This window comes from Desmodus rotundus, chromosome 12, assembly GCF_022682495.2.
Source record: "Desmodus rotundus isolate HL8 chromosome 12, HLdesRot8A.1, whole genome shotgun sequence".
NCBI classification, from domain to species: Eukaryota; Metazoa; Chordata; class Mammalia; order Chiroptera; family Phyllostomidae; genus Desmodus; species Desmodus rotundus.
The window spans coordinates 53,030,077-53,050,186 of record NC_071398.1 but is presented as its reverse complement, the minus strand read 5'-3'; the positions used below and the strand labels follow the sequence as shown (position 1 = coordinate 53,050,186).

At 46.3% G+C, this 20,110-nt stretch overlaps 4 protein-coding genes and 4 non-coding genes across 8 annotated transcripts; 3 read left to right on the top strand and 5 right to left on the bottom strand.

The window, feature by feature from the left end:
• Positions 1–105: 105 nt before the first annotated feature.
• Positions 106–4,365, bottom strand: H3C8 (H3 clustered histone 8). The gene is made up of 2 exons (XM_071219790.1): positions 3,382–4,365; positions 106–1,525 (listed from the first exon to the last, which is right to left on the bottom strand). Exon 1 carries the CDS (start codon positions 3,873–3,875, stop codon positions 3,465–3,467), a length of 411 nt encoding a protein of 136 aa, XP_071075891.1. The 5' UTR covers positions 3,876–4,365; the 3' UTR covers positions 106–1,525; positions 3,382–3,464.
• A 197-nt stretch (positions 4,366–4,562) lies between these two features.
• On the bottom strand, positions 4,563–5,518 carry LOC112313642 (histone H2A type 1). Its single transcript, XM_024570242.3, has one exon. The coding sequence runs from the start codon at positions 5,506–5,508 to the stop codon at positions 5,116–5,118; it is 393 nt and encodes a 130-aa protein (XP_024426010.1). The 5' UTR covers positions 5,509–5,518; the 3' UTR covers positions 4,563–5,115.
• A 272-nt stretch (positions 5,519–5,790) lies between these two features.
• Positions 5,791–6,921, top strand: LOC112313651 (histone H2B type 1-C/E/F/G/I). The gene has a single exon (XM_024570251.4). It carries the CDS (start codon positions 5,819–5,821, stop codon positions 6,197–6,199), a length of 381 nt encoding a protein of 126 aa, XP_024426019.1. The 5' UTR covers positions 5,791–5,818; the 3' UTR covers positions 6,200–6,921.
• A 5,134-nt stretch (positions 6,922–12,055) lies between these two features.
• On the bottom strand, positions 12,056–12,439 carry LOC112313662 (histone H4). The gene has a single exon (XM_024570261.3). The coding sequence runs from the start codon at positions 12,423–12,425 to the stop codon at positions 12,114–12,116; it is 312 nt and encodes a 103-aa protein (XP_024426029.1). The 5' UTR covers positions 12,426–12,439; the 3' UTR covers positions 12,056–12,113.
• Positions 12,440–13,491: 1,052 nt separating this feature from the next.
• TRNAM-CAU (transfer RNA methionine (anticodon CAU)) lies at positions 13,492–13,563 on the top strand. The gene has a single exon. It is a non-coding gene; the product is annotated as a tRNA-Met (tRNA).
• A 981-nt stretch (positions 13,564–14,544) lies between these two features.
• TRNAR-UCG (transfer RNA arginine (anticodon UCG)) lies at positions 14,545–14,617 on the top strand. The gene has a single exon. It is a non-coding gene; the product is annotated as a tRNA-Arg (tRNA).
• Positions 14,618–17,244: 2,627 nt separating this feature from the next.
• TRNAS-GCU (transfer RNA serine (anticodon GCU)) lies at positions 17,245–17,326 on the bottom strand. Its single transcript has one exon. It is a non-coding gene; the product is annotated as a tRNA-Ser (tRNA).
• Positions 17,327–19,992: 2,666 nt separating this feature from the next.
• Positions 19,993–20,064, bottom strand: TRNAQ-UUG (transfer RNA glutamine (anticodon UUG)). Its single transcript has one exon. It is a non-coding gene; the product is annotated as a tRNA-Gln (tRNA).
• Between the last annotated feature and the right edge of the window lie 46 nt (positions 20,065–20,110).

Genomic DNA, 20,110 nt, shown 5'->3' with positions numbered 1-20,110 from the left:
AGGGCCCGTGAAAGAATAACTCAAACCTTTCTTCTGTAATAGGCCTTTTTCACTGCTGTGAAAAAACACCAAGTGGGTTTTAGAAGAGAAAGGAGAAGAGGGAAATTTGAAACAGGCTGAGAACAAGGCCTCTTTATTTGGGGGGATGTCTTTGCTTGCTCAGTCTCCCCTTGAACAGACTGAGAATCAACAATACAGTTTCAGCTGTGAAGTTTCAATACACCTCAATTAACAAGCATACAGGTACCTGTAATGCTGGCCTCTTCAGTCCACCCTCGTGGGCTCTTCTGTAGGGTAATGGGGTTGGGGTGCAGTTGTCTATACAGCTCTGCATGCCTGGGGTTCTCTAAGTGAAGTGCCCAGTGGAAGGACTAGGGCACTGAGAGTCCATTAAGATTCAGAAAGTGATGGCTACTAATAAAAGGCCAGCAAGCAGTCCTCAGAGGGCTCGTCCTCTAAAATGGATAAATAGTGACCAAACTAAGAAGGGGGGCAGCATCCTCTGCAGGTCAACTTACTGGCAAAAGCTGAATTGACTGAACCTTAAAGTTTCAGTTTCCCTGGAGGCAGTTCTGGAGGGAAGGTGGAGTAAGGGAAGATGGCAAGGGAAGAGACAGCAAGACAGGAAATACAAAAATGGGTAGAGTTCCAATGTCAACTTATGGACTATAGTTAACAGCAGATCGCAGTTATTTGATCCAACATGTTTGCTCTGTTCAGAAATGCAGGTCCAGGGACACAGCTCCCCATCTGCTGGGCCTCTTTGCTCCTCAAATCTGGTTCTCAATTCCACTCTCAGAAGAGAAAAACTCACCAGCAGGAAGGAGGGAGAGGAAGTAGGGAAGGGGAGGGAGAAATATGTGAAATATAAAACCCAAGATTCAAGTAGTGTGAATGTTCCACGTTTGCAATCTATCTGGAATGTGATAACTTGCCCAGCCTCTTTCCCTTCATTTCTTGCTGTATGTTTAAGATTAATTCAATAAAATTAAATAAATCGTGGAACTCAGGGAACTTCAATTGGTCTGTGAGCTTTTCTGTTTCATGACCTTGGAAATGGCCAGTGTGGCAATGGATGTAGAGGTTGCTATTGCATTGAGGTACGCCCACCCGCCCCCGTTATTCCTAATATGCTCCATCCACCTCATGGTCAGGATGTTTGCTCTCGCTTCAGCCATCTCATTCACATTCTGTCTTCAAAAAAGAAAAAAAGGGAGAGTTAATACACCCCCTCCAGTTGTTGAAACCCTAATGGGTTGGTGGTGTAGCCTCACCTTTGCTATGATACCATTGGCTAGAAATGATGGCCTTGCCTATCTGTCAAGGAAGCCTGTGGTGTTTAATTACTAAATAAGAAAAGAAAAGCAATTTCGGGGGACAGGGCAGTCCCTGCCACATACATGTCATGCCTACAGGCAGCACACATACAACTAGAGAGAAAAGTGGTGAGTCCCCAAGTCTTCAGAAGGATGTCGAACGTCCTCGTACAACACAAATGAAATGTCAATACTGGCAAGAATGGTTTCTGTGGGAAAGAAAATAAATTAATATCACTCTATAATGAAATTATTATTTTGAGGTTCATAGTGCTTGATGCCACTGGGAGTCCCAACGTAGCTGTGCACAGTCAGCACAGGGCTTGGGAAATCAGGAAAATGCCTTCAACGTGGAGGGAGACCTTCAATGGTCAGACTCATGTATTCTATGAACAAGGCCAGATTGTGTTTGGAGTCCAGTGGCACCCTACTGGTTCTAATATATATTCCAAGTACAACAGTGTGGTACACAAGGTCCAATCCTATCAGCCTCGGTCTTGTCTTTTGTGTTCGTGGATTTTTCTCAACTCGTCTAGAAGACATGCCAGTTGCAGTGTGCAATCAACACTGAGACCTCAGATGTACATTGAAGTCAAATGGTCTTAGGTGCACATGGCCATGGGCCATTGCTTTAGAGAACATTTAATTCTGTGATGGAAATAAACATACAGTTTGCAAATGCTTACTCCTGGAGAGAGTACACAGGCAGGCTGCTTTTCTTGATGAGACCAAAAGTACCCATTTAAAGAATAAGCTCTTACAACTGGCCTTCATGGGAATCACCTGAGGGGAACTGGAACCGTCAGAGAGGGCCTGGGTGGCTCTGAGACTCCACATTTCCAGCCAAGTACAAGCAATACCCAAACTGCTACTTGACCAGACTCTAACATCCTCGTCCTCAGCGCTCGCCTTCAGTTCTCCTGCCAGTGAGCTCATCCGAAATCCTGATGATCAATTATCAGTAACTTCTCCGTAAAACAATGCCCTCCTTGTTCTGTGCAACAAGGACAAATATTCCACAGGAAAGCCAAAACCGCTTCACTTTTCACTTGACACTGAGGTGGGAACTGACATGAAAAAGCCAGCATCAAAGAGGTCCCCATAGTGCTGGCTTCTCAATGATCAAGACCAAACAGGCAGGAACAAAGCTGTAGGTGGGGTCAGTGGAAAACGCACACCCCACATCCATCCTTTTGTGGGAGAGACACCTCACCGTTCAGAATCTGTGTGCCAATCTAACCCACTTTCACACTTGACCATGGCCCCTTCCCAACTACCTCAAGCACAGGAAACAACCCAGGCTATCGCCAAGCACCCCTAGCACACCTGAAGACCATTTGCATCCATTTCCTCGTAGCCAGCACAGCTCCTATTTGGGGGCAACTTTCACACACAGCCTGCTCACCTGTGGGGAGCCAAGCTGCACAAGAGGGTATTGACAATGGAAACATCAGAGAAAACTCCAGACCAACCAGTCCCACTATACTCCCAGTAAAAAAGTCAAGCTACTTTACCTAGTACCTTAGGGAAAGAAATCTCCACCTGAATGTCCCAAATCAATTTCAGACCAAAACCTCAAAACGATTAAAACTGTAACTTAAAATACAACAAAACTACAGCTGTTTCAGGTGGGGGGAAGAGGGTGAGCCTAAAGAGCCTTTGAGTTGGGTTAAATCAGTGCTGGGAGACCCGATTCTGCGATTCAGACCTGTAGTTGCTGACCAGCTCCTGTGTTTACCACTGGGCCCAGGCTAGGAACTCCCACTGCTAATGTGTGCAAAGCAGAGTAAATGCACACAAGTCTGGCACTGCTCCGAGGGGTTTCAGGAGTGTGCTTTTTGGAGGAAAGGGGGAAAATGCTGTCAACAGCTGTTGAGGATTTCCACTAAATAAGACGTTCCTAACTTTAGCTGTGCAAAATAGGGCGTCTGCATTAGTAGCAATGACATTTCTCAGGCATGGGAAAAACGATCTGCACAATGATTTCTGACAACCTCTGAACTGATTACTGGCGTGAAATGGGCCCCAACGCCAACACCTGGTTTGGGGAGCAGATCCCACTTACTTGCGCACAGCTCTTCAAGCTGAAAGTGTAGGTGGCTCTGAAAAGAGCCTTTGGGTTCAAGGTCACCACTCGCTGAGGACAGCTTACGCACGCTCCCCGCGGATGCGGCGCGCCAGCTGGATGTCCTTGGGCATGATGGTGACGCGCTTGGCGTGGATGGCGCACAGGTTGGTGTCCTCGAACAGACCCACCAGGTAGGCCTCGCACGCCTCCTGCAGCGCCATGACGGCCGAGCTCTGGAAGCGCAGGTCGGTCTTGAAGTCCTGCGCGATCTCGCGCACCAGGCGCTGGAAGGGCAGCTTGCGGATCAGCAGCTCGGTGGACTTCTGGTAGCGGCGGATCTCGCGCAGGGCCACCGTGCCGGGCCGGTAGCGGTGTGGCTTCTTGACACCGCCCGTGGCCGGCGCGCTCTTACGGGCCGCCTTAGTGGCCAGCTGTTTACGCGGGGCTTTGCCGCCCGTGGACTTGCGGGCCGTCTGCTTCGTGCGAGCCATTGCAAAGATAGTGACAGGAAATACTGGCTTGGAAAGAGGAAGAAGCAGCCTTTATATATCCTCAGGAACATTCTGATTGGGTTTACGCTTTTTCGAAACTCCCGCGCAAAGAAACCATTGGCTGAAAAGTTAACGAGGTGATTGGTGAATTTTTAGGAACGAATTGCTCCACGCTCCAATCCCCTCTCGTTCAGTTAAGGGCTGACGACAGCCGTGTTACGAGGCACCGGTTCGCAGAGAAAAGGTGGATTCTCATGTACAAGAGCAGGTCAATGTGGTTGGTAGGTCCCACCCTGTGATCTAATTGTTTTTGTTTGATTTCTTGAGAAATACGATTGCATTTCCACGAACGGTTGAAATAAAATACAAAATTTCTGGTGAGTTTATACTCCACGTTCAAATAAGTCCATAAAAGCGAGGTTTCATTTAATGCTGATGTCAGTGAACTTCATTTATTGTTTTCCGCAAAGTAAAGAATCATGAAGAATGCCATCGTCAGTAACATTTAAAAAGCCCGCCCTGACATGCAATTGGTCAGCTATGACTCCTTTGTTCTATTTTCTTTCATTCATATTTCAGGCTTTCTGACAGCAGGTTTACTTCAATACGCGGGGTATCTATCATCTGTATGTGTGTGCACCCCGTGCACGTACTCACTACACAATTCGAACAGGTCGAGCCATGGTCCCAATTCCTAGCATTCTGCCACTCACAGAGCTCAGTCAAAACTTCCGTCCTGGCACAGAACTGCAACTGCCTTCAGTAAAGGAGGTGCCAAAAAACGAGTTCATAATTTTTTCTACTTTCTGCGTGTGTAAAGTGTGAGCAACAGCTTCAAAAGCTTACTGGCCTCTCTGTGGCCAGATATACAACCTTAGCAGAAATCAAGCAAAGTGCACACGTAGATTTCCGCATTTCAGCCTTTTAGAGAAAGTGGGTGGTTCGGATTCCCCTAACGGGAACTGACAGAGTGCTAAGCTGCTTCACTTTGAACCCTGAGGACCTGCTGCACTGATCCCCTTACTTATCGGATACAAAATGTCTGTGTGTCAACTCTGGGTCAATTAGCAACTTTGTATTGTAGCCCTCCCAGGGATACTTTCACGTCCTTCGTGGTTTTCACACTGCCATCTACTTGCAGATTGAGATACTGTGAGAATCAGGCAAGCCCTTTCTGTGAAAAGGTGGGTGGCTCTGAAAAGAGCCTTTGGTTTCAACTTGTTGGAGTTGCTGCAAGCTTTTACTTGCCCTTGGCCTTGTGGTGGCTCTCGGTCTTCTTGGGCAGCAGCACGGCCTGGATGTTGGGCAGCACGCCGCCCTGCGCGATGGTCACCTTGCCCAGCAGCTTGTTGAGCTCCTCGTCGTTGCGGATGGCCAGCTGCAGGTGGCGCGGGATGATGCGCGTCTTCTTGTTGTCGCGCGCCGCGTTGCCCGCCAGCTCCAGGATCTCGGCCGTCAGGTACTCCAACACGGCCGCCAGGTACACGGGCGCGCCGGCGCCCACGCGCTCGGCGTAGTTGCCCTTGCGGAGCAGGCGGTGCACTCTGCCGACTGGAAACTGGAGTCCAGCCCGGGAGGAGCGCGTCTTGGCCTTGGCGCGCGCTTTGCCGCCCTGCTTTCCGCGTCCAGACATACTGATCTTGTAAAAGCGCAAGGAAGTACTGAGGAAGTAAGGGCGGCCCTTTTTATAATCCTTTTTGGGCGGGAAAAAGATACGTCATTGGTTAACAGTGCAGTCTCATCTTAACAGGAAAACAGGGCAAATTTAGTATTCTTGCATTCTGATTGGGCAGAGCTAACCTCTTTGACGTTCCTCTAAATACTCACCAATCAGACACAAGAGCTTCTTTTATCACCTTATTTGCATGTCAGGTTCTATATAAAAAAGGACGCGTAGTGCCGTGCTGTTGTTTTTTCTCTCCAAGTTCGCTTTCGTCTCTAATATGCCCGAGCCCGCCAAGTCCGCGCCCGCCCCGAAGAAGGGCTCCAAGAAGGCCGTGACCAAGGCGCAGAAGAAGGACGGCAAGAAGCGCAAGCGCAGCCGCAAGGAGAGCTACTCGGTGTACGTGTACAAGGTGCTCAAGCAGGTGCACCCGGACACGGGCATCTCGTCCAAGGCCATGGGCATCATGAACTCGTTCGTCAACGACATCTTCGAGCGCATCGCGGGCGAGGCGTCGCGCCTGGCGCATTACAACAAGCGCTCGACCATCACGTCGCGGGAGATCCAGACGGCCGTGCGCCTGCTGCTGCCCGGGGAGCTGGCCAAGCACGCCGTGTCCGAGGGCACCAAGGCCGTCACCAAGTACACCAGCTCCAAGTAGACTCGCGGGGAAGCCGCTTGACTCCTAACCCCAAAGGCTCTTTTCAGAGCCACACACATCGTCTCAAAAGACCTGTAATTCTTCCGACTTGGTATAAAACAACCAGCGTTGTAACACCTAATTAAAATTTCCTACTTGGTCTTATTTTCCCTGTATAGTTAGTAAAGAATGTGTACTGTTGGGTTGTTCAGTTAGTTACTGCAGTAACTAGTATGGGGAAGGGGGTCTGGGCCTGGTTTGCTATCTTAATCTTGCACAGCTTGGAGGCTCTGTAAATTGCCCGTCTTCAGTTTAATTTTCTCAGGCAAGCCCGCTAACGCCTCTGCAGATTTCCTCACCACGTGTCTTTGCAACGTTCCAGTACCTGAACAGTACCTCTCGGCCAAGTAGGGAATTGTTTGACCACCCTGTTGTGTTTTTACATCCAGCTTAATATCTGAGGGTATATGGAAAACGGAGTGTCCTGACAGTGGAGAGCAGGTATCCCTTGTTATGCTAATTTCTCAACGATCTGGAATTCCAATTCCATAAATGACTGGATTGTGCCTGCAGGGACGGCCACAGGCAGCCTCAAGGGCTCCCAGAGCTCCCCTTCCACCTCCCTGCCCTGCAGGGACCTTGTGCACAGGTAGTTTTGTCTCTTTCAGTTTTGTTTTTTATTTCCTGGGCTGTTGTTTGAAGAGAGAAGGGTTGCAGCACTTCACGTCTGTGGGCTGCTCCTGAACCATGTCACTTACTTGGTCCTACAGTCACTCCTAGGAAGGGCTGAGTGCTGGCTCCTGCCTCACAGAAATAAATAAAACATGGCTGAGTGCCCGTGTGTCTGGTCTAAGCACTGTTTCCAGTGTTTATTACACTTTCTCCCAAGGAAGAGGCTAGTGGCAACCATAGGAATGTTGACACAGGCTCAAAGGTAATAGATCATTAGAACAAAAGAAAAGTAAAAGTGGCCAGGAGACACACATGTTCTTTGAGACCCAGTAAAGTCCTTACATCAGCCCAAGTGTCTTTAAAATGTACATCAAGCGGGGTTTGGAACACAAGGGGTGCCTGGCAGCAAAGCTACCTTCTCTGAGCGCTGGTGTGAAGGTGCAACGGTGTCCAGTGGCTGAGGAACCCTGAACTGAGAGACCAACCACACATCTCTCTGCAAAGGCCCACACAGCCGACTTCAGTGAACACTGAGTGACAATTTGTAATGGAGCTGACGAAGAAATTTCCCTGAGGCCCACACATAATTACAGCACTTCTTGCTCTCCAAAGCAAATTCTAAATACATTTTTAAAAGAATGTGTTCATTTTGTTTTGTTTTGTTTTTCTAAGTGTAGCTTAAGGGGAAACCCCAGAGCATGATGCTCTCCTGCCTGCCTGTTTGAATACTGAGTTTGGGCAAATTACTGAAACCCTCAGTAAGCATTACCTCACCTCTAAAATGGAAATGATAATGACCCACTCCCGCCCCTTGCTGGGGTGGTCCTTAAAAGACGACAGGTAAAGCACTTAGGCTGGTGTCTTAGGACAGAGAGTCCTCCCAAACATTAGCTGTGCCCAAGGCCTCTGGTCACACTGTTAGTGGCAGTGCCCTGGGTCCTGCTCACATGGCATGTCAGCGTCCCGAGGCCTTGAACGGGGCAGCTGGCCAAACAGCCTACGAATGCTTGACATCAATTCGGCTCCCTCGTCCGGCAGTGTGGACAACCAGGCAAACGCTTTCTCACAGTCTGAGCCCCTCCCCAGCGCTATGTATTTCCCTGGACTATGGTGAGGCCATACTACTGCCCGGCTGATTTTCCCAGGACCTTCTCGTGCAGCTCTAGGACTAGGGCCACCTCACGTCACAGTCAGATGTGTTTCCTTTTTTTTTTTTTTTTTGTCTCCCAATGCCTTCTGTTCCCTGTGCCTTACCACACTGCAGCATCTGGCAAGAATGAAGTATCATCTTCAGATGAGCAGCTACATTTTCAAAGCTCAAAGGCAATCAAGAAATTATTGTTCACAATCCTTCCCATACTAGGAAAAGCCAGGGCTGCCTGAAAGACTGTGGTACGTTTACTGACAATTTAGAAGAGTGCTAAGAATGAACTTGAAATAAGAAACATTTGTACCACCCTGGGTGGGTGTGGCTCACTGAATTGAGCACCAACCTGCAGACCAAACAGTTGCTGATTTGATTCCCAGCTAGGGCCTCTGCCTGGGTTGTGGGGTTCAAGAGGTAACCAATCACCCTGTCAGTGTTTCTCTTTGGGAAAAAAAAGGAACATTTGTACCAAATAAATTGAATTCAATTTTAATATTGAGAAAGATTTACAACACTGAGCTATTTTTCTCATTTTTACACAGAATAGTGAAAACTTTAATATAGACTAATACTAACCACGGGTGAGCATTTGGAAACCAGTGATTTACACAGAACCCTTCATTTCAAAATTGAGAAATATATTTCTGAATCAGCTCAGCTAATCAGAGGCAGGCGCAGGGTTAAAGCAGATTTCTTGACTATTTGTTCTAAAATTGTATCTGCTTTTCACTCCGCATATTTCAAGCAGTTATATTCTATTGTACATAGTTCACACACTTACTGATATCAACAGAATTATTATGAAGTAACCTACACAATGAACATTTTCAGATAACATTTTATATTTGAGCAAAGCATCCTGTAGACATTTTTCAAGGCCACCAACTCAGTACACATGAACCGAGGAGAGAGGATCGTTTGTGGCATCACCAGGTGCAATCACACTGCCTAATCTGGCTGTGACAGGTAAGCTGTGGCCAAATGAGACAACACGGCAACTTCATGTTCCCGAATGCAGCCATTCCCAGAAACCAAATGCGACATAATACTGTCTCAGTACATTTACGCTAGTCGGGCTGTGATAATTACAAAGTCCTGGTGACTTACTACAACACAGGCTCCCATATCTCTCGTGATGGTTGTTGATTGTGGGTTAGTTACTGCCCTAATTCCACCTGTCTGTCTGCTTTATCCTGAGAACCATGCTAAAGATACAATGACAGACCACACATGGTCCTAAAGGTCCTACTCAGGGTGGGACATGTCATTTTCATCCACTTTTTTTTTTTTTTTTTTGACCAGAACAAATCAAAAGGGCAAATTGAAATCTCTGGGCTGATCTTTTCTACATCATTGTGTGAACACTGTTTCCACAGCAACATAATTAGACAGAGACCTGTGTCCTCAAGGACCATCATCTCAAATCAGGAGCGGGGCAAGCCAAGGGAAGAGAAAAGCCAGCTCAGACACAGGGCTGTTAAGTGGAGTTCCACAAAGGAGCTTCAGCAGGCCTGAGAACTCCCTGGAATTGCATGCCAAATATGCGAGGCCTGTAAGTGGAGAAAGTGGACCTCCACTATCGCTGGATCTGTAGTGTGATCCCCCATGGCTCTGATGTCAACCCCTTATTTGAGCAGAAGTTCCAACTTTATTGCATACTTCTTGCTGAGGGCATTTTCCCACATCTGTAAACAAGAAATGATCGTTATTCTGCTTGGTCTGAGAATCACAGGAGAAAGGGAGAATTACAGAAGAAAGCACTTGTAAAGCTATACATTTTGAACCCACATATCACAAATACGGAGAAAACACTTGTTTATTTTTTTATCTGCCTGAGGGCTCAGTTCTTGAACTGCCCTTCGTTGCTTTGTTCAGTCTTATTTGCTGCTGTAATTCCCAGCGCATATAAATCCCAGTGTATGGTACACGCGGTCTGCTCAATTTTTTTTTTTAATTAACATCCCCATATAAGTTTACCTGCTCAGACCAATGCCTTCACTCCAATAACATGATACTTTTCCCATTTAAGCACTACAGTCCATACCTTTGAAATAGATGAGATTTAAAACGACTCCATTGATTTTTCCAATCTCAAAATATCACCCTACAGATTACTTGCTGGCCCTAACCCTAACCCTGATTTTATAATCACCCTAAGCCAAAAATCAATCTATTAGCTCTAATTTAAAGAAGCCAGACATCACGTGTCCCTGATATGGTATAACAGCGTGTACATAATAGCATCTACAAACTGTTCTTTGATAAAAAAACTAACATGATTTCAATGAAATCCATGGAGACTGCTTCTACCTTAAAGGGCATAGAGGGGATAGAAGTCAAATGAAACAAGCCCATCAGGAAATAAGACAAACAAGGACATCCTATAGATCAGATCTGCAGCAAATCCAGGTTTAAAAAAAAAGTTGGGGTAGGGGAAGAAGAAAAAACTTATACTAAGAAACCTGAAACAGAACCAAAGATGTAAGTGGGTCCACCTCTGAGCAAACCATGTCGCCAAGACATTTGGGTCATAATAGGGATTTTAAAGATGTGAGATTATTATTAGATATTAAGGTATCTGGTTTTAGTTAAGTGTGATTATATAGTTTTATTTTTTTAATAGTGTATACTTAATTTGGAGGGTGTAATATCCTCATACCTGCATGTATACTTTTTTAAATGGTCTGCTTGCTAAGTAATTGTTACGTTTGGGTGACATTTAGGTATTGTTATTCATTGAGTAACATTCTCCTACGTACTTGAAGTTTTCATATAGAAGTCAGAACTATATTAGTCTCTAGGCTGAACAATACTGACCAGCAGGTCCTCGTGGGCATTCTAATTCTCTCCCGGTGCCTTTTGTACAGCAGGGAACAGCTGCTCACACGCCAGCCAGCGGGCTCCTGCCTGGGAACCCCATGTCTGCTCACGGACTCGCCTTTGTCCCAGCCAATCCCCGCCCGCCCGAGGACACAGGCAGGCAGGGAGAGTCCCTTGCCACCTCTCATGCAGTGTAACGCGCCTTCTCCCTTGTATCTGGGAGTTGTGTGCACGCTTCTTCCCACTCGAGGTCCTCGAAAACCGAGAGCGAAGGTTCGTGGGAAGCTAGACGACGCCACTCGAACTTCCTCGCTGCCACCTGAAACGTTAAGATAACCAAGCAAGCTTGCACTCCCTACACGATGGCCCAACAATAAACTATCAAGGCCTGACAATCAGACCCGGAGCTCAAAACTAAAGCTGGCTTATAATAGCTTTAACTGCTCATGTAACAAAGCAAAATATGCTCGTTTATTACGGAAATGTGCGCGTGACCGTGAAACGGGCCTTTGGTGGAAAAAAGATTAAGTGGCTGAAAATCAGCGACTTAGCAGCGGAAGCCGCAGAGGGCGCCCTAGAGCCTGAGCGCGCAGACCGCGTCCTCAGTGGGGATCTCGGAGGGAGGAAGGAGGGACGCAGAGAACCTGTGACTGCAGGAGAGAGCTTTGCAAATGCAAAGTAAGGCCCTCCAGATTCAGGAGAACTTGACACCCGAATTAGAACACGGACCCCTTTTGTCTGGTCAACCGTAATTTACAAACTGCAAAGCCTCGGGCTTAAGGAACAGCCCGGTTGAGAACAATCATCTGCTAGGCCCAGTTTAGTTACTTTTCAACCCAAGCCCACCGTGTTTGGGAGTGAGGCACTCAGTCTGATCCCTGCCAGGAAGGGGTCGGGGGGTGAATCCAAGGTGTGCCGACCCTTCCTGATGTCGCCGAGAGCGAATACGCAATCGTTTTATTGGGGATTCCTATTTTAATCGTTTCTGTGGGCGGGGAGCTGCACCCTCGCAGAAGCAAGCGATTTGTAGGCTCATTGAACCCCCCTCACGCCAATCTTGAGTAAAAAGGTCAGCGACGGAGGTTCCAGGGACCGCCACGGTCTGTTTACAGAGAAAATGTAGAAAAAAAACCAGAGCTCTGGTCAACCGAAAAAACATTCTGATAAACTCATTCCTGTCTGTCCCTCCACACACCAACGTACGAAAACGGCACACAGCTCTCTTTATGAAAAACTGGGCGGCCCTGAAAAGGGCCTTTGGTGTAGACAAATACAAAGTTGGTGGCAATAGATGACTCAACCGCCGAAACCATAAAGGGTGCGGCCCTGGCGCTTGAGCGCGTAGACCACGTCCATGGCCGTGACCGTCTTGCGCTTGGCGTGCTCCGTGTAGGTGACGGCGTCCCGGATCACGTTCTCCAGGAAGACCTTGAGCACCCCGCGGGTCTCCTCGTAGATGAGCCCGGAGATGCGCTTGACGCCGCCGCGGCGGGCCAGGCGCCGGATGGCGGGCTTGGTGATGCCCTGGATGTTGTCGCGCAGCACCTTGCGGTGGCGCTTGGCGCCACCCTTGCCAAGACCCTTCCCTCCTTTGCCACGACCAGACATCGTTGCAACGCTCAGACAAGTACCGAATAGATCTTCGGGCGGCAGCAGCCCAGTTATATACGCGGAGTGCGGACCTAATTGAAAACGAGAGGCACGCAAGAACTTCCGCCGGCTGTAGGCCCGCCTCTTCGCGAACCAGCGCCAAATGACGTCACCGCGACTGGAGTTCCTCCTCTCCCCGTTCTCCGCCGCACTTCCGGGTTCCCGGATCAGGATTTCCCGAATTTTTAACTGCTTAAAACTAAAGAAACTGACGTTTGTCCCTGTAGAAACGTGGAAACCTGTAGAGAATCTTATGAGTTTATGCAGCCAAATTGATATGAGAGGGAGGTAAGATCCGGGGAAAGTTTTGTATATTCTTTTATGCATCTGCCATGAGGGAGGATTGCAAAAAGGTGGGAGAAAGCCAGGTGCTGAAGAGTTAACATAACCTGCCCAGTTAGGTATTTGTGGTCAGCTCACTAATTTATTACAGAGCCCCCTTTTCCTTCACACGTTTCAAACTGATTATCTTCTGCTGCTTAGAGACAGTCTCACCTTAGTGGGAACGCGAGTCCCTCGACCCACTTTTTTCGGCCTAGGGGCTCTCCTGTTCCCGCAGTAAAGCCTTTCCAACCAAATCCCTTCCTCCGCCCCTCCCACCCCCGCAGGAGTCTAAAAACCGTCTGGCGCCCCTCCACATCAAACTGGGAAATCTGACAAAAGGGTGTTCTTCCTGAAGGCGAGGCCGCGGTGGAACTCGCCCGCCACGGAAGCCCGGGTCTCTTCCCGGCGTGTTTTCTCTTTCTTCCCTGTGTATTAAAGCCTGTAATTCTCATTTTAATATCTAGCCACCCTCACCTCTGCGCCCAGTAACTTATGTGTGTTAATGTTTACTTCTCTGCTGCTAGTTTTGTCTTCTCTTTCATTCTGGTAGCTACATTATTTCAAACAGAATTGGCAACTTCTGGTAGCGAAGGTATTAAAATAAATAAGCACCCTCCCACTAGCTATTTTTAGAAAGATTAGTGCGTAAATCGCTTCCGAGTAATGTTAAAGGCGTAATTATGAGACTGGCCGGGAGCGGAGCAGAGTGGCGCAGCGGAAGCGTGCTGGGCCCATAACCCAGAGGTCGATGGATCGAAACCATCCTCTGCTAGTTGTTTTCTTTTTTTTTAAACATCCGTTACAATTCCGCATCTTAATTTCACAATTTAAAAGAAAAAGAAAGCAACACAAACAAAAAGCCTCCACAAATGAGCCAGTAGGGCCAATGCTCCCAGGGCCTTGTCAGAGATGCACTGACAAGCTTGAAAGAAGCCATCCCAAATACAGTTTTAAATCTGTATCACATCATCGGGCTAAGCACTCTACGGAACATTATAAATTTCTTGTCCATAGAATGATTGTACTGAAACACCTTTTGTGTAGATTAATCTATTAAATGTAAATATTGTTAACAGTTAAGATTTTTGTAATCCTACTGTACTGGGGTTTTTGTTGTTGTTAACATACGGAAGCTTCAAATAATCGGATAGAGACAGTGTGAAAAGTGCTCTAATGTCACATTATCACAGAGGAAGCACCAGAAGAGCATGGGAAGGGGGGAAATTGCAGCTACCCTTGCTGGATGGCGAGAGGGAAGATCGTGCAGAAGCTGCCTGGTAGTAACACCGCCTTCCGGAGGCGGTTTCCATGACAACTGTCCACACAGCTATCTCAAGTACCTAGAGTCTGAAAAGAGTGAATGTGAGTATTCATAAGGAAGAAACAATGGCTTAGCTTATTAAAAACTATCCCTTGGTGCAGACAGTATGCAATACTTTACCATATTTTAGGTGCCATAAACTCCAGTCTTTCAATTCAGAGAAATGGTAGATTTAACCAAAAAAATGACTTTTCTTTCCATGGAGGCACCATATGCCACAAGACCGAAATGATTGTCAGTTTGAACCCTGCCGCAATCTCGACTCCGGAATCTTAGGCCCCAAATGATCTCACTTAACCTAGATTTTCCATCTTTCTAAAGACGAAAAGTGGCGACGCCATCGTCTTTGCATCATTACCTGACTTGTGGGTCTCGGGGCACACTGAAACCTTATTGTACTCCCTAAGCAGTTCAGGAGCTTTGACTTTCGTGGACCACGTGGCCTAACGGATAAGGCGTCTGACTTCGGATCAGAAGATTAAGGGTTCGAATCCCTTCGTGGTTGAGTTTAACTGCTTTACCCCCCCTACCATGGGGGTTTGAAGTTATCACCCCAACAAGTGTTGCATTGCACACTCACTTTTTTTCCTTTTTTTCCCCTGGTGCTGGGGGAACCAGTGTCTGGGGTGAAGGGAGGCTGAAAGTCAAAGGAAATGAGGCCGTTCAATAAATTGGGGGCTCCCAACGTCTCCCCAAATTTGGATTTTGAGTGCCTGAGTTTCATTTTCACAGGCTCAGCCTGCCCTGAGCCACTTGGAAAAGGGAATTCGGATTTGCCAACCGAGGATGTCTCCCCATCTGCTGAGTCTCAGCGCAGTGGGAAACCTGCTGCTTTTCGAAGGCCACAATCTCTTCTTCACATTCTGCTTCCAGTCTGAGTCCCCCTTGCTTTTGAAGTTCTGACTGCTGTGAAGTTTATGTTACTGTGCTTCATTCTTCCTCTTCTGTTCCATCTTCCTCTCTTCCTTTGGTTGTGTTGCCATCAAACAGATGAGAACAGCTTGTATTCCAACCTAAGTTACAGTACAGAAATACTAAGGCCATTAAAAGAGCCCAGGGGTTTACTGTGTGTGTGCCAACAGTAAGTTAAAGAGAGAGAGAGAGGGAAAGAGAGAGAGAGAATTGATGTGCAAAACATACAAACACACATTTTTGTGCCTAAATAACTGAATTTAATAATTTAGGATGCAGAAAAAGTAATTTCCAACTGCTGACTTCATGGTAAGATGGTAAGACATGGTGTTTGATTTCAGATCTAACATGGGTTCAAATGTGGAGGCTGTAAGTGCTCTTGCTAGAGGTCAAAGCAATGAATAATTAAAACAAGGTAGGGAGGGCCTGCTCCTTTCCCCAGCCTCTAAGAGCTCCTGTCTCTCTGGTTTCATCTAGTCATCTGTAAAGTCCAGACTGTACAGAGAAAACAAAGAGACATAGCTCTTTTCTACTTAATGTGTTCCTCTTTCCTTCCCTCTTTACTATACTTTAGGAAAAAAACAGACCCTTTGGGTTTGAAAGAGGCGAGGGGCAGAGGCAAAATTGCTTTGGAAAATACAAGAGAGGGGAACGTTTAAATCATCCTTTAATGTGTATTAAAAGGAGTGACACACACCCTGGTCTATTCCGCCTGGATGAAGTTTCAATCCCCCCCACGCTACAACCCCGCACCGCCCGCCACCACAGACATACACACACACTATGCCTTTAAGTGTCTATGTCACAACTATCTGTTGAATGTTTACAGTGTGCAAAGCAGGAGAAACAGGATATAAAAGGGTGATACACACCCTTAGAACCTTCTTTTCAAAGGAGGTAAAGTGGGGAGGGAGTGGCAAAAGGGGTGAGACTGCTCAGGCATCCACAGCAGCAATAATTACCTCTGATTCTTTATTGGAGAAAAAGTAAAATACACAAAGTATATCACCCGATTCCTGAAGATTCCACTTTGGCTTTCAATTTGGGTCATCACCTCCTGTGCTTTTATTTCTGAGATTAAATGGTTAAAGAGTGTAAGCCATCTTTGAACCATACATACTATATCAGCCATATATTGTTAGGGGAAATTCAGAAACAGATGTTGCTTTAAAATCCATGCTTCTTAGGCCTCAATCTTCATGAGGCCTTGGGAGTTCTGCTGGCTTATGACAAGGGTACTTCAGAAGAATTTTCCAGATCTCAAAAGTTACAATCCCCATCTCAGGATTTGAACATGTTAGAAAGACTGCATTGCCTCAAACACTTGATCTAAAAGAACGTGGTTCCCATGATCCTTAAAAGGAAAGACTGGGTTTGTCTGGTCTCTACTTCAGTCTCCTCATCTGCAAAACAGAGACAGGTGAGAGAGGGGAAGTTTCAGAGAGATAATCTCTACCACCTCTTCAAATTCTGCTATTCTACTGTGTGCCTGGCCCCTTGATATAGTTTACTCTAAGGTGAAAACAGGTGACAGATGAGACTTCTGTGGGATTGTGTGATAAAATCAAGATGTACGTGGCAGAATATTATCAAAGAAGGGAGAAATAAATAGAGGCTGGAGCGTTTGGAAAAGATCTTCGACTTAAATTAATCGATTTTAAATTAGATCTCCGATTTAAACTAAAGTAAATTAAATTAAACTAAAATACGAAGAGAGGAATAATGGTTTTTTTCCTTAGCAGATTCGCGGGAAAGGTATGTTTGATCTGCACCTTGAAAAGGATTTTACCAGAAGGAGGCAGAGACTCTGCTGGCAGAAGGAACGACATAAGCAAAAGCACAGCATGTGGGCAGTCTCTGCTCCTGGGGGAAGACAAAGCTGGTTTCATGGGGAAGTTGGAAAGGTAGAGAGAAAACGTCTCAAGAAAGCCTTGCACTTGGAAACTTGCCTGAGATTTAAAAGCAAAGGCTGCGAGACAAAAATTGCCAATTCAGGACTCCTAAAACCGAGTGGGGCAGTGAGCGAAGAGAAGGGTGTGGAAACGGTTCTCAAACGCAATAGACGCGCTAGCATCATCTGCAGCACCAGGCACCATCGGACCGCCCGGGAGATTCTGACGTATTGCCCACAAATCGTAATATGCGGTTCACAAAGCACTAAAACATACCCTGATATGCGGTAAAACCTAGCTAGCGTCCACTACGGAGTGGAGCGCTAAACGACGAGGATGGGATTCGAACCCACGCGTGCAGAGCACAATGGATTAGCAGTCCATCGCCTTAACCACTCGGCCACCTCGTCTACTACGGTATGGTTTTTGCTAAATATTACATTTCTTTACTCAACAGAGTCCTGCTTTGCAATTTTCACTACTTTTTATTAATATTTCATCAGTGAAAATGATGCCTTTGCTTGTATGAATGACCCCCTTGCTTTGATAAAGGAAGAAAAATAAAGAAGAGACTACAGTCCTGGGAAGAAAGGGCGACAGCAAGATATGTACCTGAAGAAAAAACAGACAAAATACACTTCCAAAGAAAAATGTGCAATCTGAAAGAGCCAAACTCTCAGAAACAGAGAGTAGAATGGTGGTTATAAGGGGCTTGTTCGGGGGGTGGGGAACTGGAGAGATGTGGTTCAAAGAATACAAAACTTGCTGTTAGAAGATAAATACCTTCTGGAGATTTAATGCACAGCACATTGATTATAATCAACAATCTTGCATTATATACTTTAAAAGGCCATATCTTAAATGTTCTCACCACAAAAAAAAGAGTTAATAATTATGTGATGTGATGGACATGCTAGCTGATGTTACGGTGGTAATTGCATTGCAGTATACAACTGTATTAGATCAACGCATTGTACAGCTTAAACTTACACAATGTTATATATCAATTAGATCTCTGTTTTAAAGTCCTTTTTGTAGCATTTGTCTTATGGTGCGTGACTTGGGGAGGGTGAAAGAAAACTGGGCTTTGTTCTGGGTCAGACACTTTCAGGAAGGGAGGGCTTAATTCTGTGATTGAGTATCTTAATAAATTTTATCTAAACAAAGGTAAGAACACAATGAAGCTACAGCTGCAAAACTAGTGGTTTCTCGTCTTAGTTGAAAGAAGATGTTTGGTATTGTTGTGGTTTGCACAGTGACCTTCTACTATTGTCTGTTCTTAGACGAGATTGTTGTTTCCATCTGCTTTCATTATGATCAGAGAATGACTTTGTATGATGCACCTGTTCTGTAAGACTGTTTATGCTCAACAGAAGGATCCCATGGCCTAGCATTATTTAGCAGCCAGAAGAAAGAGCAAGACACTGAATGCTGATGAGGGGTGGGGGGAGTTCAAGTCTAAGGGAGTGTCTGTACAGACCAGCGTGTAATCTTGGTCTGGGAAAACTTGAGGACAAGGTCACCAAAGCTGAGACAACTCCACTGAATATTTGAAATCCAGGTGCCAGCCATTACATTATGAGTACCTTGAAGTCGGGTCTGCCTGAAAGACCGATGCATACTAGTAACAGAACTGTTTACCTTCAAAATGATGTAGGCAACAATTAGCTTAACGAGTGTGAACAGAGCCTGTGGTGGGCAGGGGCCATGGAGGCTCTCAGATGTTCAGGGCAGCAGTGCCGCTGTACGGCAGGAACTTCTTCAGCAAGGGGTTAGTGTTTAGAAGCTGATGGAACACTTTCCTTTAACTGGCTCCATGAAAGGAAGGGCCTGAATTGGGGACTGTAAAATATAAACTCTTCATCACTGGGGCCAGGATTCTAACTTGTGAGGACCTGAGGAACTCTGGAGGGGTGGAGGGGAAGGGACATCACCTGTGAGTGGTAGTAGCGCTCAAATGGAAGACAATTTCTTCATGGCCCATGGCTTTCTCTCGAATTGGTAATTGATGTGGAAGTAATCGGCAGCCAGATGTGTACACCTCTAAGGCGAGCTAGTGATTCAGACCCACAGAAGGAAATCAAGATGTCGCTGATGTCCCAAAGAGATCTGGAGTCAAATTGCTGGATTCGGAATCCAGAGTGCTAACCGTGGGGTAGTTTATGGGGAGCTTTCTACTACAAATTTTATGTATATTCTTGCATCTGGCCACTACCTTTTGAGGGGGCTTCAGAGAAGAAAAGACTTGTGGGAGGGGTCTCTGACAACTGGACCGTGAAGACGCGGGGCACACAAATAACTTGAGGATCTGACTGACTTGGGGAACCCGGCAAGAGTAGGTGTCAAGAGAAAAAGGAAATATCAAATTTAAGTAAAGTCTGCTTGACCTTAAACTGAAAAAGAGAGAGAGAAGGGGAGTATTCTACAAGAGCACAAAGGTGATATATATAGCACACTTCAGAAGTTCGAGAAAGGACTAGGGACTCATACAGTGCTCTGTGTGTAGGAAGGGTGTGTGAATAGACCAGGATGCGCCAGCGGAAGGAGAGAAACAAGGCAGAAAACATCACCACAAGAGCAGCAAGTCCCACCTAGACTTAAAGTGTGAATGCTAGATTTAAAGTCCAGAGTGCTAACCATTACACCATGAGGCCTCTCAAAGGTATGATGAAGTATCTATAAATATTCCTTACAAAGCTTGTCATTTTTACTATTTTGTGAACTATAGCTTTAGCTTAAAACACATTAATCAACTTAAAAAAACTGTTGTATCCCAGGCAGCAGATGCTCCAAGATAAACGCAAACACCTGTGTTCACACTCACTGTGAATTTCGCCAGACCGAGTGCACGTATTTGAAATTGATGGAAGCCAAACCCAGAACTGAGGTCTGAGATGTGAAACATGAATGCTTGGGCATCCAGGGGAATATCTAATTTTCCGGGATCTCAGGGACCAGGGAGGACAGATGTGGAAACCAGAAGAAGGCGTGGTGATGCTGCTGTGCAGGACAGTGGTATGGATATGAGTCCATCCAGGTGCAAAGGTGAAGGAAGATACTAAAAGAGTGACAGGACAGGTCCCACCGAGATTTGAACTCGGATCGCTGGATTCAAAGTCCAGAGTGCTAACCATTACACCATGGGGCCAACGGCATAAGTTTCTTTTGCACTGTTTTCCAAATGCGTTTGCTAT

What these genes read in the sequence shown, in the direction of transcription:
- LOC112313642 (XM_024570242.3), bottom strand. Translation starts at nt 5,508, where the DNA reads ATGTCTGGACGCGGAAAGCAGGGCGGCAAAGCGCGCGCCAAGGCCAAG.
- H3C8 (XM_071219790.1), bottom strand. Translation starts at nt 3,875, where the DNA reads ATGGCTCGCACGAAGCAGACGGCCCGCAAGTCCACGGGCGGCAAAGCC.
- LOC112313662 (XM_024570261.3), bottom strand. Translation starts at nt 12,425, where the DNA reads ATGTCTGGTCGTGGCAAAGGAGGGAAGGGTCTTGGCAAGGGTGGCGCC.
- LOC112313651 (XM_024570251.4), top strand. Translation starts at nt 5,819, where the DNA reads ATGCCCGAGCCCGCCAAGTCCGCGCCCGCCCCGAAGAAGGGCTCCAAG.